The sequence below is a fragment of the Hyperoodon ampullatus genome (assembly GCF_949752795.1).
Source record: "Hyperoodon ampullatus genome assembly, chromosome: 3".
NCBI lineage: Eukaryota > Metazoa > Chordata > Mammalia > Artiodactyla > Ziphiidae > Hyperoodon > Hyperoodon ampullatus.
Genome location: NC_136916.1, coordinates 83,215,985 through 83,230,837, shown reverse-complemented (window position 1 = coordinate 83,230,837; position 14,853 = coordinate 83,215,985). Strand labels below are relative to the sequence as shown.

Below are 14,853 nucleotides of genomic sequence, written 5' to 3'. Positions count from 1 at the left end.
CCACCTCAAAAGGGTGGCACACTTCACAGTGTAACTTGGTAACAGACATGGAGATAGATGATTATATCATGGCATGTTGTCTACAAAAGAACATCTGGACAGTCAGAACTTAAATAGAACACAGCACACAGTTAAGTATTCAAGCACTGCTTTTTGGCCAAATAAAAACTGCCTAAAAACTGCTGATGGATTTTTGACAAGAAAAAAAGATGTAGCTGCTTAGTTCTTCTGACACAGCACTTCTTTTCCAGAATGAGACAGGCTCAGTTCAACTTGAAATCAGTGTGAGGAATGATTCTTCCTCTTAACCGACAGGTGATTTTCTTTGGCTATTAGAATATATCAGAATTCCCATTTTAAATCAACATGCTGTCAAATGACTTTTTCATAAAAATATAGTTCGTACCTTCTACTTGTCCATTTAATATATTTTTTCCTCTTTGACCTGCAGCTCCAGATAAATGATCAACATACTTCTCTGGAAGACTCTCAGAGATACTCTGTTAAAATTGACATTAATAATGAGTTGCGTAAAGCTTTCCTAATCCCTTTCTAATAGCTGAAAATATCCTACCTTTTAAAAATTTCCTACTTTACAAGCAATTAGATTTAAAAATAAGAGAAGCATGCATTGAAAACCCAAACATTTAAATAGAAAACTTCATATACACTCTCTAGATCAAGTCTATCTTTTATCCTCATTTGGCTACTGACTCTGTAAACTGAGCATGGAAAGCCAGAGGAATTATTTTCACAGACAAAAAATGTGCCTGACTTACAGGCACATTTCAGCAAAGAATTAACTTCAAAACACCTAACTCTACTTTACATTCCTTGTCAAAAGAAGAGAGTATTTTTTAAAAATATGTGTTTAAATAAATGCTTTAATAAGTACACTTGCTATAAATTTAAAATATTTCTAAAGACAGAAATTTTTTAGTATGAAAATAATATACTTGGCATGAAAAGAAACCATGAAGTATGTCATGTTGAGCATAAACAGAACACTGTAGAAGCTGCTTCATTTATGTAAACAAGGGCTTATAAGAATCTGTTATTTGATAAAATTTTTATTGATAGGAAAAATAGTTGAATAAAATAGCGAAGTAGTAAGAAAAACTTTTATGTTTAAATAATAGCAGAAAATTTAAATATAGTTATGCAACTCTTCAAAAAAGTACAGCAAGCTTTAATAAGGGAAGAATAAGAACTTTTATTTATTAATCATCTAAATGTGCCAAGCTTTTCTTATGCACATTTTATTTTCTACATATAACAACAATGATAAAAGTGATTGTAAGGACAGTTACCCCACTTCCTGTTTCCTGGTCATTCCAAGATGTGAGAGTGTAATGATGAACAGATGGGATCCACTGTTATCTCTGTCCAGAATGTCCCTCCCCTGGACCCTCACGTGATTGGCTCCTTCCCATCCTCCCCTTGGTAGCTTTTCTCACATGCAGATCTTTTCTGACTACCTAAATTCCACTCCCACTCCCATCCCCATCCTAACTACAAACTCTCTCAATGTTGTCTAACTTAACATTCTCCATTTTCTTTGTCTCTCACTGTTGTGGCCTCTCCCATTGAGGAGCACAGTCTCCGGACGCGCAGGCTTAGCGGCCATGGCTCACGGGCACAGCCGCTCCGCGGTACGTGGGAACTTCCCGGACCGGGACACGAACCTGTATCCCCTGCATTGGCAGGTGGACTCTCAACCACTGTGCCACCAGGGAAGCCCTCTCCATTTTCTTTACATGAAGGACTTAACAGTGACTTATAAAGGATTCCTGTTTGGTTTTATGTTCCCACCACTACAGGCTAACCCCTCAATTGGTACACTCAGTGTCTAACTGTCCAGTATATAGTTGGTATTCAATAACAGGAATTTATTTAAGATCAAAACATTTAAAATGTCGAGAGGACCTCAAGTACCAAAGCACTTGACACCTATAGGAGATCTCTGATAACAGTCTATAGAAACTTAACATACCCCAAGCTAGAAATCCACATGCCCATTCTAATTTTCCTATTCTTAACACTACTGTCATTTTATTGTCCTTCAGGTTTTAAAAAAGTGCCCCAGCATTTAGTGAGTCACTAATTGCCACTGTGATCATTTTTTTTCTTAGTTTCTGCTTTATAACAAAGTGAATCAGTCATACATATACATCTGTTCCCACATCCCTTCCCTCATGCATCCACCTCCTTCCCACCCTCCCCATCCCACTGCTCCAGGCAGTCACAAAGCACCGAGCTGATCTCCCTGTGCTCTGCGGCTGCTTCCCACTATCTATCTACCCTACGTTTGGTAGTGTATATATGTCCATGCACTGTGATCATTTTTGTCTTACATTTCTGTAGCACCCTTTACAGTTTACAAGGTGTGTTCACAGCTGTTACCACATCTGTTCCCTACACCTACCCGAGAAGTGGGTACCAGTACCATTTTTACGAAGGACATCACTGATGCTCAACCAGGGTAGACAAGTTTTTCCGAGATCCCACAGCTAGTGACAGAACCAGGATGCTACCATGTCTTTTGACTTTAAACACAGTGCTGTATCACTGCAGCAGCTGCCTATATCTAACAGATCAGGCCCTTCTTATCTCTTTCCATAGCTGTCACCTTACAACAGGTCATCATTACTTTATATTTACATTACTTCAAGTATGGCTGCCATAAAGGTACTCAACGCACACTAGTTTATCCAAAATGGTGTGTACTTATTAAAACATCGCTAAACCAAACTGTTGTTATTATAACGCCACATACTTATTATTCCCCATTCTTTTGCTTCTCTTGAAACGTTCCTTGCAGATCTATTTGAAAATCCAAATGTACTAATACTTTCAAGTCTCAGGCACTATCTTTTTCAGGTCTAAGTGGTAAAAAACTACATTTCAACCTGTTTCTCTCTGAACCTCACTAGGAGTTTTACACATCCATATGTACCAAAAAACATACATTTGCTTGGGAGACTGGGACTGACAGATACACCCTACTATATATAAAATAGATCAATAATAAGGACCTCCTGTATAGCACAGAGAACTCTACTGAATACTCTGTAATGGTCTATATGGGGAAGGAATCGAAAAAAGAGTGGATATATGTATAACTGATTCACTTTGCTGTATATCTGAAACTAACACAACATTGTAAATCAACTATACTCCAACAAAAATTTTTTAAAAAAAGAAAAGAAAAAAGAAACATACATTTGGCCATAGGCTGACCTGGAATAATGCTTCAGTTTTTTGATAAATTTAACTTCAGAACCCAAACTGATTCCTTACGACTTCTAAGCCTTGGTTTTTGCTCTGTGCTACACTGGTTTCATTAGGTGAATCTTGCAAATTAACAAAAGTGCACTATGTGGCAGTTATTATACTTAGCACACAATTATTTAATTAATTACAGGTTAAAAATGTAAGGAAAAAATTTTGATGGGCAAATGCAAAGGTGAGAAAGTAAAGTCAAAGCATCCCCCCTTTTATGTTTTAACATCATTCAGTGCTTATATTTTAAAATAAAAAAAAATAATAATAATAGAAGACAGTACCTCAGAATCCCAAGGTGATTCTATACCTTCCTCTTCTCCTAATCCTAATGCTGACATCATATCTGTAAAATGCAGCCACAGATACATTAATGAGAACATTTACTACTATGAATTTTAAATACATATATGTCTATCTCCATCCACAAATATTTAAATAAAATAAAGTAGCAGAAAAGAATTTCAGAGGGTTGAGGCATTTTCAGGAAGAAAAAGTTGGTAGTAGTTGGGATACTTCTGAAGAAACGGAGCAAAAGAAATATACTTAAAAAGAAATGGAAAAAAAAAAAGGGCTTCACTGGTGGGGCAGTGGTTGAGGGTCCACCTGCCGATGCAGGGGATACGGATTCGTGCCCTGGTACGAGAAGTTCCCACATGCTGCAGAGCGGCTGGGCCCGTGAGCCGTGGCCGCTGGGCCTGCGCGTCCGGAGCCTCTGCTCCGCAATGGGAGAGGCCACAGCAGTGAGAGGCCCGCGTACCGCAAAAAAAAAAAAAAAAAAAAGAAAGAAATGGATAGTATATTTGGATCTACACACTTTAGATGTTTTTAGACTAGCCTTTAAGCATAGAACAAATTCATAAATATTCACTAAATTACCACTCCTATTATTTTTCTGAGCTCCATCAAAAGAAGTCAAATTGGGCTTCCGTGGTGGCGCAGTGGTTGAGAGTCTGCCTGCCAAAGCAGGGGACACGGGTTCGTGCCCGGGTCCGGGAAGATCCCACATGCCGCGGAGCGGCTGAGCCCGTGAGCCATGGCCGCTGAGCCTGCGCATCCGGAGCCTGTGCTCCGCAACGGGAGAGGCCATAACAGTGAGAGGCCTGCGTACCGCAAAAAAAAAAAAAAAAAAAAAAAAAGTCAAATTGTTATGATCTGTTTGCTCCTGTGGAGCACGTTCAATATCATTATCATTTTCTTTTTCTCCAATTTCTGGATTTGTTGCTCCTTCCTATAAAAACAAAACAAAACAAACACCTCATTCCAGAAAACATCATATTCATTCATTTGGTCATTCAATCAATCAGTAAGACCACAAACATTTACTGGATCTGTCAAATAATAGGCACTATCCTGGGAGAAAAGCTGGAAATATAAATAGAAGACCGATTCTGCTCTGTATTCCAGGAGAAGTAGAGCTACATGAAAACAAGTAAGAACAGCAAAGTATCATTCAAAAGCTCTACAACTGATGTGAACAGAGTACAGGAAGGGCACAAGGAAAGAGGAGTCAGCTGTATCGGGGTAGCTCAGGAAATGCTGCAAAGACAGGTCTGTGTCTTAAAAGACACACACAGTGTAGAGCAGGGACGTGAAGGGGATTCTAGAAAGGGCAGCCTGAGCAAAAGGACGAGGCGTGAAACAACATAACAAGTCACGTGGAAAACTAGAACACAGTTACCGGGAATGGTATGGAGAGACAAAACTGGAGGATCAGAGCCAAACCAAAAAAAGCAAGTGTCCTCCTAGAACATGACCTTTCTCCTTCATGTGATGGGGATCCACTACATAAGTAGAGGTGTTACATCTTCACAAATATATTTTAGAAAGGTCACTCTGGCAGCAACGTAAAGATGAACATCAGGGGAGCAAAACTAGAAAAGAGCATTTCAAAATTATAAGTGAGAAAGTAATAGGAAATGAAAAATGGTAAGCAGGTAGAAAATACTGAACTTGATGAGCAACGGGATGTGGTGATTTCAGGGAGGGATGGAGTCCAGGATTTTTCCTGCTTTGGTATTTCAGTGATGTTATCTACTAGGATGGGGAAGACAGATGACAGAGTAGCTTACAAAGAGTCAGGAAAGAGGAAAGCATCAGGACAATGTCTTCAGTTTGGGGCATAACAAATTTGAGGCACCCAGGGGACTTAGAAGAAAGATTTGGATAAATGCATTTGGATTAGTAATAGATAAACTTATTCAGGAAAAGCATATGATGTTAAGATAAATATCTGTAAAATATACTAACCTGGTATAATTAAATGATGCAAACCTATGCAGAATTCTGAACTTTTGAAAATATAAACAAGACTGGGGAAGAAAACTATGAGATTCAATTTTTCGATTATATATTGCAACATTTGTTTAAGGATATAAAATATACTCTTTCACGAATATGTGCAAATATTCATTTCCTGGATATTATAGCAATAAGCATTTTTAAGTTTAATGAAAAGATTTAATTGTAAAACACCAACTCAAGAGACTACAAGAACACTCCTTTTCAAAAATTAATCTGAAAAGACAAGTTTTAAATTGTAGAAGAGAATGTTTATGTGATTATGGAATTATAAGGCATTTTTAAGTACTACTATGATGTATGAAAGAAATATTAAACCCTATTTTGAGTGTTGCTGTAGATCAAAAAATTGTTTCTTAAAGTCATATAAGACATTCTGGAAGTCTAGGAGCAAATAATTTGAATCGGTAAACTTGAAAACGTTTTTCAAAAATTAGACGGGGACTCAAGTTTTTTGTGTCAGGTCATCTCTTCCTAACTAGAAAAATTATTATGAAGGTATGTAACCACAGATGACTTGGTGATTTATTATTAACACTTTTATTGAAGTGCACTGGCATTAAGAAAACAATTAGAGATGCCTTATCATTTTGGGCATTAAAAAGATCAATCCCTTTTCTTTGCTGTTAGTAAGATTAATGATAAACAGTTTTGCATAGAACATTTCTACATGTGTGCTGTTTTAATTTTCAATGAAAAGGTCCTTTTTTTTTTTATAATAGTTTTAAGCCCAACGAAGGAGTTATCATCATAGGAGCCACAAACTTCCCAGAGGCATTAGATAAGTAAGTATTCAAATTTTTGTGATATATTCTAGAATAGTGATGAACTTTAAAAATATTGTGCTAAGTGAAGGAAACCCATCACAAAACATCACATATTATATGATTGCTTTTATATGAAATGTCTAGAATAAGCAGATCCATAGCAACAGAAAGGAATTTAGTGGTTGCCAGAGGTTAGGGAAAATGGGGAATAACTGCCAGTAGATTTGGGGTTTCTTTCAGCTGGAGAAGAGAGGGAGGGGGTAAAAATTCTCTAAAATTAGATTGTGGTGATGGTTGGGCAACTCTGAATATATTAAAAACCACTGGGTTACGCTACCAAACGTAAAATAGATAGCTAGTGGGAAGCAGCGGCACAGCACAGGGAGATCAGCTCGGTGCTTTGTGACCACCTAGAGGGGTGGGATAGGGAGGGTGGCAGGGAGGGAGATGCAAGAGGGAGGGGATATGGGGATATATGTATATGTATAACTGATTCACTTTGTTATACAGCAGAAAATAACACAACATTGTAAAGCAAATTATACTCCAATAATGATGTTAAAAAAAACAACACTGGGTTTTCGACTTCAAATTCTATATGAAAATTGTATCTCAGTAAAGCTGCTAAAAGAATCTTCTCACAACTTAAACATCATAAAGCTTTTGGGTGGGGGGTAGAGAGGATTTTAAGAATAAAATTTACTATAGTTTAAAATTTTTATTGGTTTTATTATATAGAAATTATTCATAGTTTCATTTGATCTAATAGTTGGTTCTTGCCTAAGACTCTAGTTTAACATTTTGTACTTAATAGCAGTAAGATGGATGTGCAGCTCTCATAATAGATTGCTGTAGAATTTTGTTCCTTGACTGGCTGACTTGCATGTCTTTGTCTCTGAAGGGTTGTATGCTATCTAGATGCACACATTTATCTCTATGTACCTTTGTTCTGCCTTCTGGTTATTGAAACTGTTCTTTGAGCCACGTTTTATAAGGAACTAATCTGAATATTTATGTTCAAAATAAATATTGGTTGCCATTGTCTTTCCATCTTCTCTTTAGGATGTCAGTCCTGTTTAACTTGACCTTCAGCACAGTCAGCTTATTAATTTATATTTTCTTTTTGTATTCTCCCTTTAGCGCCTTAATATGTCCTGGTCGTTTTGACATGCAGGTTACAGTTCCCAGGCCAGATGTAAAAGGTCGAACAGAAATCTTGAAGTGGTATCTCAATAAAATAAAGTTTGATCAGTGTAAGTCTTAATTCGACGATACAGACATTATCTCCATAAAATGGTAATATATCAATCCACCCTGTTTGTGGTCCTTACTCAGGATGTCTTAAAAGACAAATTCCTTTAAATGTCTATTTTTCTCTCCTCTTGTTTGTCCATAAAGTCCATTTCTCAATTAATGTGTGTCCAGAGATTCTGTCATTTTGAATCCCGATTCTAAAGAAAGGTTTCTTTTGAGTACTTAGATAATACTTGATGAAATCTATGTATAAATGTTTCTTTAGATGAATGTAAAATATAAAATCATATAAAAAGCACCTGTATATTATGAGCATAGTACCTCATGATATAGTCACTTTGGGGCCAAAAGAGGGGAAGCAGACTATAAAACAAAACACATGGAAATATTATGGAACTACCTGAGTAATAAAAGCAGCTATTAAAGCTGCAGTATTTTCAAAGATACCTGAATCAATTCTTAAAACCAAATATGTTTCCGATAATAAGGGGGGCTTTTATGTCCAAAGTTATTTCAAGATGAAATTCTGAAAACAAAATGTCTATGAATGTGCTTTTTCAGTTTGTGGTTAGGCCATAACTAAAGGTTTGTAAATCGTTATCTGGCAACTCTACCTTTCTCTGTTTATCACAAAGTTATTTAAGTATAAGAACTTTTGTGATTTGTCCCAATGACAATTTTAATGGTGTCTTTACTAGCAGTTTTGGCTTTTTCCCCTTAGAATTTAGTGAAGTAAGCTTTTGTAAAATTACAGTTCATGATGGCTATCTTCTTTTTTCTTTTGCAATGTGAGTTCTTTATGAAGAGCTTTTTATTAGCTCTTCCGAAATTTTAATATTGTGTCCTGTCTGCATATAGCTGTTGAACCAGAAATCATAGCTTGAGGTACTGTTGGCTTTTCTGGAGCAGAGTTGGAGAATCTTGTGAACCAAGCTGCTTTAAAGGCAGCTGTTGATGGAAAAGAAGTGGTAACCATGAAGGAACTAGAGTTTTCCAAAGATAAAATCCTAATGGGTAGGTTTTCTTTTTTTTCCCCCATCTTATACTGTTCATTATGTTAGAGAAAAAATTCTTTTTTTTTTAAATTGCCACTTGGTAATTTTTGGTTTGGTGGTAATTCACTCTTTTTTTAAATTATTTATTTATTTATTTATTTATTGGCTGCATTGGGTCTTCGTTGCTGCATGCGGGCTTTCTCTAGGTGTGGCGAGAAGGGGCTACTCTTCATTGCGGTGCATGGGCTTCTCATTATGGTGGCTTCTCTTCTTGTGGAACATGGGCTCTAGGTGCGTGGGCTTCAGTAGTTGTGGCTTATGGGCTCTAGAACTCAGGCTCAGTAGCTGTGGCGCATGGGCTTAGTTGCTCCGCGGCATGTGGAGTCTTCTTGGACCAGAGCTCGAACCCGTGTCCCCTGCATTGGCAGGCGGATTCTTAACCACTGCGCCACCAGGGAACTCCGAGAAAAAACTCTTAATTTTGAGAGAAAGTTTATAAAAAAGAAAGGTATAGAAACATGCAAATATATACTCTAACAGAGCAACACAGTTTGGCCTGTTACAGAACAAATATATCATAGCTTATATTACACTCTTTGGGGGGCATGAGTGCCCATGTCTTTCCTCTTGTCTGATATTGCTGATAAAAGAATAGTTAATTTTACTGTTTTTCAGAATTTAATTTTTATTTTAAATCTTGAATTGCCTTCAAAACAGGTTAGTTATGATATTCCTGCTAAATTAGAAGTTTATTTTCTAGAAATAGAATAAAGCTTTTCCTTTTGATATAAGGATTAAGATGATAGTTTTTACAGTTTGGTTTTCAGTTGACAAATTATGGTTTACATGTGTTGTAGAGTGGAATATACTCATTTTTTAAACTTTCAAACTTTTAAAATATTTATTAATGATATTAAATCATATGACTCTAAGAATGACTTTGAGACAAAGGAGCTTCATTCATTTAAATATACCTTCTTAATGGAGTATTTTACTTAAGCAAATTTTTATTCTTAGGGCCTGAGCGTAGAAGTGTGGAAATTGATAACAAAAACAAAACAATCACAGCGTATCATGAATCTGGTCACGCTATTATTGCATATTACACTAAAGATGCTATGCCTATCATCAAAGCTACAATCATGACACGAGGGCCAACACTTGGACATGTATCTTTAGTTTTTCTTTTCTTTCAAATAGTGCTCCCCAGGAGCTTATGTAGGAAATTGCTGATGAAAACATTTCAAAAGAAAATTCAGCTACTTTCTAGGTGTGTTGATACTTTCTTCTTTAGCTTCCTCAACTGTCTTGAAATCAAACATACTTGTGAAATTTACCTGCTAATAAAGGATATCCTTAATATTTCAGATAATATATTTACATTATGAAATGTAATTCAGGAATGACAGCAAAATATAATTCTTAAATATGTAGTTGCTCTTTTCCCCTCGAAAGAAATTATGTATCATAGTGACTGGTTCAATAGTTTTTCTAAGTTTTTTCTCATTGAGTACAAGTTTCCTTTTCATATCTTTCTAATTATAGACGTTTATTTTTATTTATTTATGTTTTAAATTTTATTTTTGGCTGCGTTGGGTCTTCTTTGCTGCACGCGGGCTTTCTCTAGTTGAAGCGAGAGGGGGCTGCTCTTCATTGCGGTGCGTGGGCTTCTCATTGCGGTGGCTTCTCTTGTTGCAGAGCACAGGCTCTAGGCGTGTGGGCTTCAGTAGTTGTGGTACATGGGCTCAGTGGTCGTGGCTTGCAGGCTCTAGAGCACAGGCCCAGTAGTTGTGGCGCACAGGCTGAGTTGCTCCGCGGCATGTGGGATCTTCCCAGACCAGGGCTCGAACCGTGTCCCCTGCATTGGCAGGCAGATTCTTAACCACTGCACCACCAGGGATGTCCCTATAGACGTTTTAAACATGTTTGTGCAACGAGGGACAAACAGTTGTATTGCAGCATTAACTACTTATTATTTATAAACTGCACTTTTGCTTTCCTCATTTTAAACATAGCTGGTTTGGTCATCAATCACCATGACCATCTCTATTAAATGCCGCTGAGCTTTCAGCATCATGGTATTAAGTAAGGTCATGAGAGACAAATGATAATTCAGGTTATTAATGTAAGTGTTTCAAAACTGTGTCTGAATTTTCTCTTTGTTTTTCAATTGTCTGGGTGTACCTGTTGCCTGAAAATGATCGACGGAACAAAACTAGAGCTCAGCTTCTTGCTCAGATGGACGTCAGTATGGGAGGAAGAGTGGCAGAGGAACTTATATTTGGAGCTGATCATATTACAACAGGTTGGCTGTAAAGAATAGCTTTGGTTCAAATTGTGTTTGTTGGTTTAAAGATTTTTTTTAACTTGAGTTTTATGTATATTTCAAATTTTCAGGTGCTTCCAGTGATTTTGATAATGCAACCCAAATAGCAAAGCAGATGGTCACCAAATTTGGAATGAGTGAAAAGGTAATGGCTAATTTTAATCCTTCCTCATGTATCAAATGTTGATGTGCCAAGTGTCTCTTTGTGAGAGAGGATTCTCATTATAAATTGATAGATTTTCCCCTGTCTCATTCCAAATGGATTTAACAAAGCTGACTCTAAACTAAATGTCAATTTCTGAGAAATGTAACATACTCTTTCCATTCCAGCTGCTCAAACAGTACGAGTTATTACTTCATGAATTAACCAAATGATAATATAAATTCTTTAGCTTTTTTTATTCATATGACATCGAAGACCTACTTGTTGAGCTTGCTTACTTTGCCCTTTCCACATACTTCACGTTCCTACATTATCACTGGGGCTCCATAAAGCAATTCCAGTACTCTGTGAATTGTGGATTTCTGGACTAGAATAGCTGCTAAGGTTTTCTAAGAAGGTACTCACAACGATACTTAGGATTTGAAATTTTCCCTCTTGCTCACACTTTTTAGTATTATACTTTCAGGAGAATAATGAAGTTTTTTTGCCCTCAAGGGCATTTTTATATTGTATTTTTTCCTTGCCCCCATGATATTTATTTTCTTATGTATAGGATAGTACTTCCTCTGTTACATACATTAGTGTTGGAGGTTTTTCTGTTGGATTTCTTTCTTTTCATTGATTTTAGCTTGGAGTTATGACCTACAGTGATACAGGGAAACTGAGTCCAGAAACTCAATCTGCTATTGAACAGGAAACCAGAATCCTTCTGAGGGCAATGATCTTTTTTAAAATGTTTATTTATCTATTTAGTCAAAATGTGCCTAAATATTTGGGTGCTTGCAAAAAAACTAAAGTTCCTCTGTTTTATAAAGTTAATAGGTGCACCGTTGCTGCCGTGATTAACTATGTCATAGACTGGATCTTTGACATAGACTGGAACCCCTGATCATAGACTGGATCTTTATTTTATTCTGGCCATAGGCTAAGAACAATTTATATATATATATATAGACATATATATATATATATATACATATATGTATATATATATATATTTTTTAAATAAATTTATTTATTTTATTTTTGGCTGCATTGGGTCTTTGTTGCTGCATGTGGGCTTTCTCTGGTTGCAGCGAGCAGGGGCTGCTCTTCGTTGCGGTGGCTTCTCTTGTTGCTGAGCATGGGCTCTAGGGCACGGGCTTCAGTGGCTGTAGTGCGGGGCTTCAGTGGTGGTGGCGCACGGGCTTATTTGCTTCGCGGCTTGTGGGATCTTCCAGGACCAGGGATTGAACCCGTGTCCCCTGCATTGGCAGGCGGATTCTTAACCACTGTGCCACTAGGGAAGCCCAGAACAATTTACATTGTGATTTAAATATTCGGTCCTTCTTTAGCTGATATATTTCTAATATTTTATGTATTTTCTTTAATTTGATTATTTTACTTGGACATGGTTATGTTCAAAATGTCTAGTAATTGTATTGTGTTTATATGACCTGTGCTTCTTGGTGTTGGTAAATTCATTTTTACATTTTCCACCCAATTTTATAAGGACAAAAATATAATTCGCTAGTAAAATATTGGCAGAAACATTGTACAGGCAAATATGACACTGCCAAAAATGAACTGTTATTACTGCCATTATTCATAAGCTGATAACCTTAATTCAGACTCACCTTTGGAAAGAGAGTTGAAGGATTTAAATGAAAAGTTCAAGGTGGGTTGCAAAAAAATCAAATGTATGGAAGTCAGGGATCACCTCTAATGATACTGTATTACAGTATTGAGAGGTGACTGTGTTACCAAGTAAAAGAATGGAAATTATATCTTTTCTGGCCATTCTAGATTGAGCAAATTGGTGAAATCTCAAGAGGCAAAAGGAGCAAACTCCCTTTCCTTTTAGCACGTATACTGAAAAGAGAAATAGATTTCTGTGTTCACAGACCTTATTTAGAAAGCAGATGAGTACAGTGTATACTTTTATTTCTTAAGTAGCTTTTTGTTTAAGTAGTCCTCAGTTATCTCTATGATAGACTTTGATGTTAAAAATGTAACATTTGAAAGTATGAAAGAGTTATCTTTAGGGAACCAAGCTTTTAAATGCATTTATCTTTCATAACTAGAAGTCAATAGATTTTATAGTTTTTTTAGGGTGCATAAAGGCTTTTTATCTCATTTAGGGTTTGTGCTTCTCCTAAGGTTTCTGCCTTTTACATATCTGCTTTGTATTTCAGGATTCGTATGAGCGAGCAAAACATATCTTGAAGACTCATGCAAAAGAGCACAAGAATCTAGCGGAAGCATTACTGACCTATGAGACTTTGGATGTCAAAGAGATTCAGATTGTTCTTGAGGGGAAGAAATTGGATGTGAGATGATAGCTCTTGATGCATTGTTGGTTTTATTGCAAGACCATAAGTAGCACTGCAGTAGTCGTATTTTGCAACACTTTTCTCCCATTCTTGGTATCACTCAAGGGTGTGAAACACTTTGTCAGTCTTTTGTCACATTTATCTAATTTTGATTATTCTCACGATGGACACCTACTGCAAACAGCAATTTATTAAAGAAAATAAAGAACTATCAGGATTGAAAACAGCTTGTTTGAGAAATGTCGATTAGTTATTAAGTTGAAAATAAGTAATGATTTTATGGTTGGTTACAGTGCTAGATGTGAATAGAAATTGTGCCTTTAGCTCTTGGGAAGTATTTTTACTTAGGAAAATAAAATTCTTGAAGGATTGTCTTTATTTCTAGATAGTACCACTTATCTTTGATAAAGAAATGATGCTATTTGGCTATTGGTAAATCATATTTCTACATACATCAGTGGAAACTTCATTAAGATGCACTTAATTATGATCTAGATTGACCATATATAAAGCGTTTTTTTAAAAATCTAAGAGTAGAGAATTGTGAACCTACAGATACAATCGGAATTTAAATGATTATTATAAGCTTTTTAAAATGCAGCTTGCATTTTCATGGTCTTTTTTTTTTTAACATTACTATCACTCTGAAAATGAAGTTTATTTCAGAGCAGCAGTATTTTGTTAAATAAACAAGTAACACACCTCAAATTATGAATAACTGTGTAATTATGCTTTGCGTTAAAACCAAAATAAAACCAAAAACCCAGTCCCATTCAGAGTGAACTTTTGAATTATGCTGTGTTAGAAATGGAAAGTTGTGTTTATTTTTCAGTCAGATTTTGTGCATATGAATGTGTTGTTACAGAATTTACGGATGACTTTATTTAACTCAGTAGAAAAATTATTTTAGAGCACATTGTAGTGGTTTTACAACCATACTATATTCTTGAAGTGATTTTATTAAAATTACCTACAGTTTTCTAGTAACTTTTAAGCTGTATATGGTCTTTGTTGAGGTTGGTAGAGGGAGCTTGCTACATGATATTCTTGCCCTTTATTTGGGTAATTTAAAATTTTGATGTCCTTTCAAACTTAGAGAAACAATACCAGAATAATACAAGGAATTCTCATATACCCTTGATTCAGATATACCAGTTATTTTCATTTGCCCGTTTTTTATTGCCCCTGCTTCCTTTCTGCCTTCCTCCTCTCTTCCCTCCCTCCCTCCTTCCCTCCCCTTCTCTCTGTGTTTATATATATATGAGTATACATGTCTTTGCATGGACACGTTTTCATTTGTCTTGGTAGACTTCTAGAAATTGCTGTGTGATGTGGTGAGTTTCTGTTTAACTTTTTAAGAACCTGATGAACTGTTTTGAAAGTAACTATATAATTTAATGTTCCAACTACCAGTGTATGAAGGGTCCCGTTTCTCCATATCTTGTACAGTGTT

General features: G+C 36.2%; 1 protein-coding gene across 1 annotated transcript in view; it reads right to left on the bottom strand.

The window, feature by feature from the left end:
* LOC307049542 (ankyrin repeat domain-containing protein 26-like) overlaps window positions 1–14,853 on the bottom strand; it is a gene marked incomplete at its 5' end in the record, with an annotated part of 115,218 nt that overhangs the window by 57,502 nt on the left and 42,863 nt on the right. The window contains 2 exon segments of the mRNA XM_079699102.1: window positions 407–500; window positions 3,567–3,628. Of these exon segments, the coding sequence (XP_079555228.1) occupies window positions 407–500; window positions 3,567–3,628 (156 nt within the window).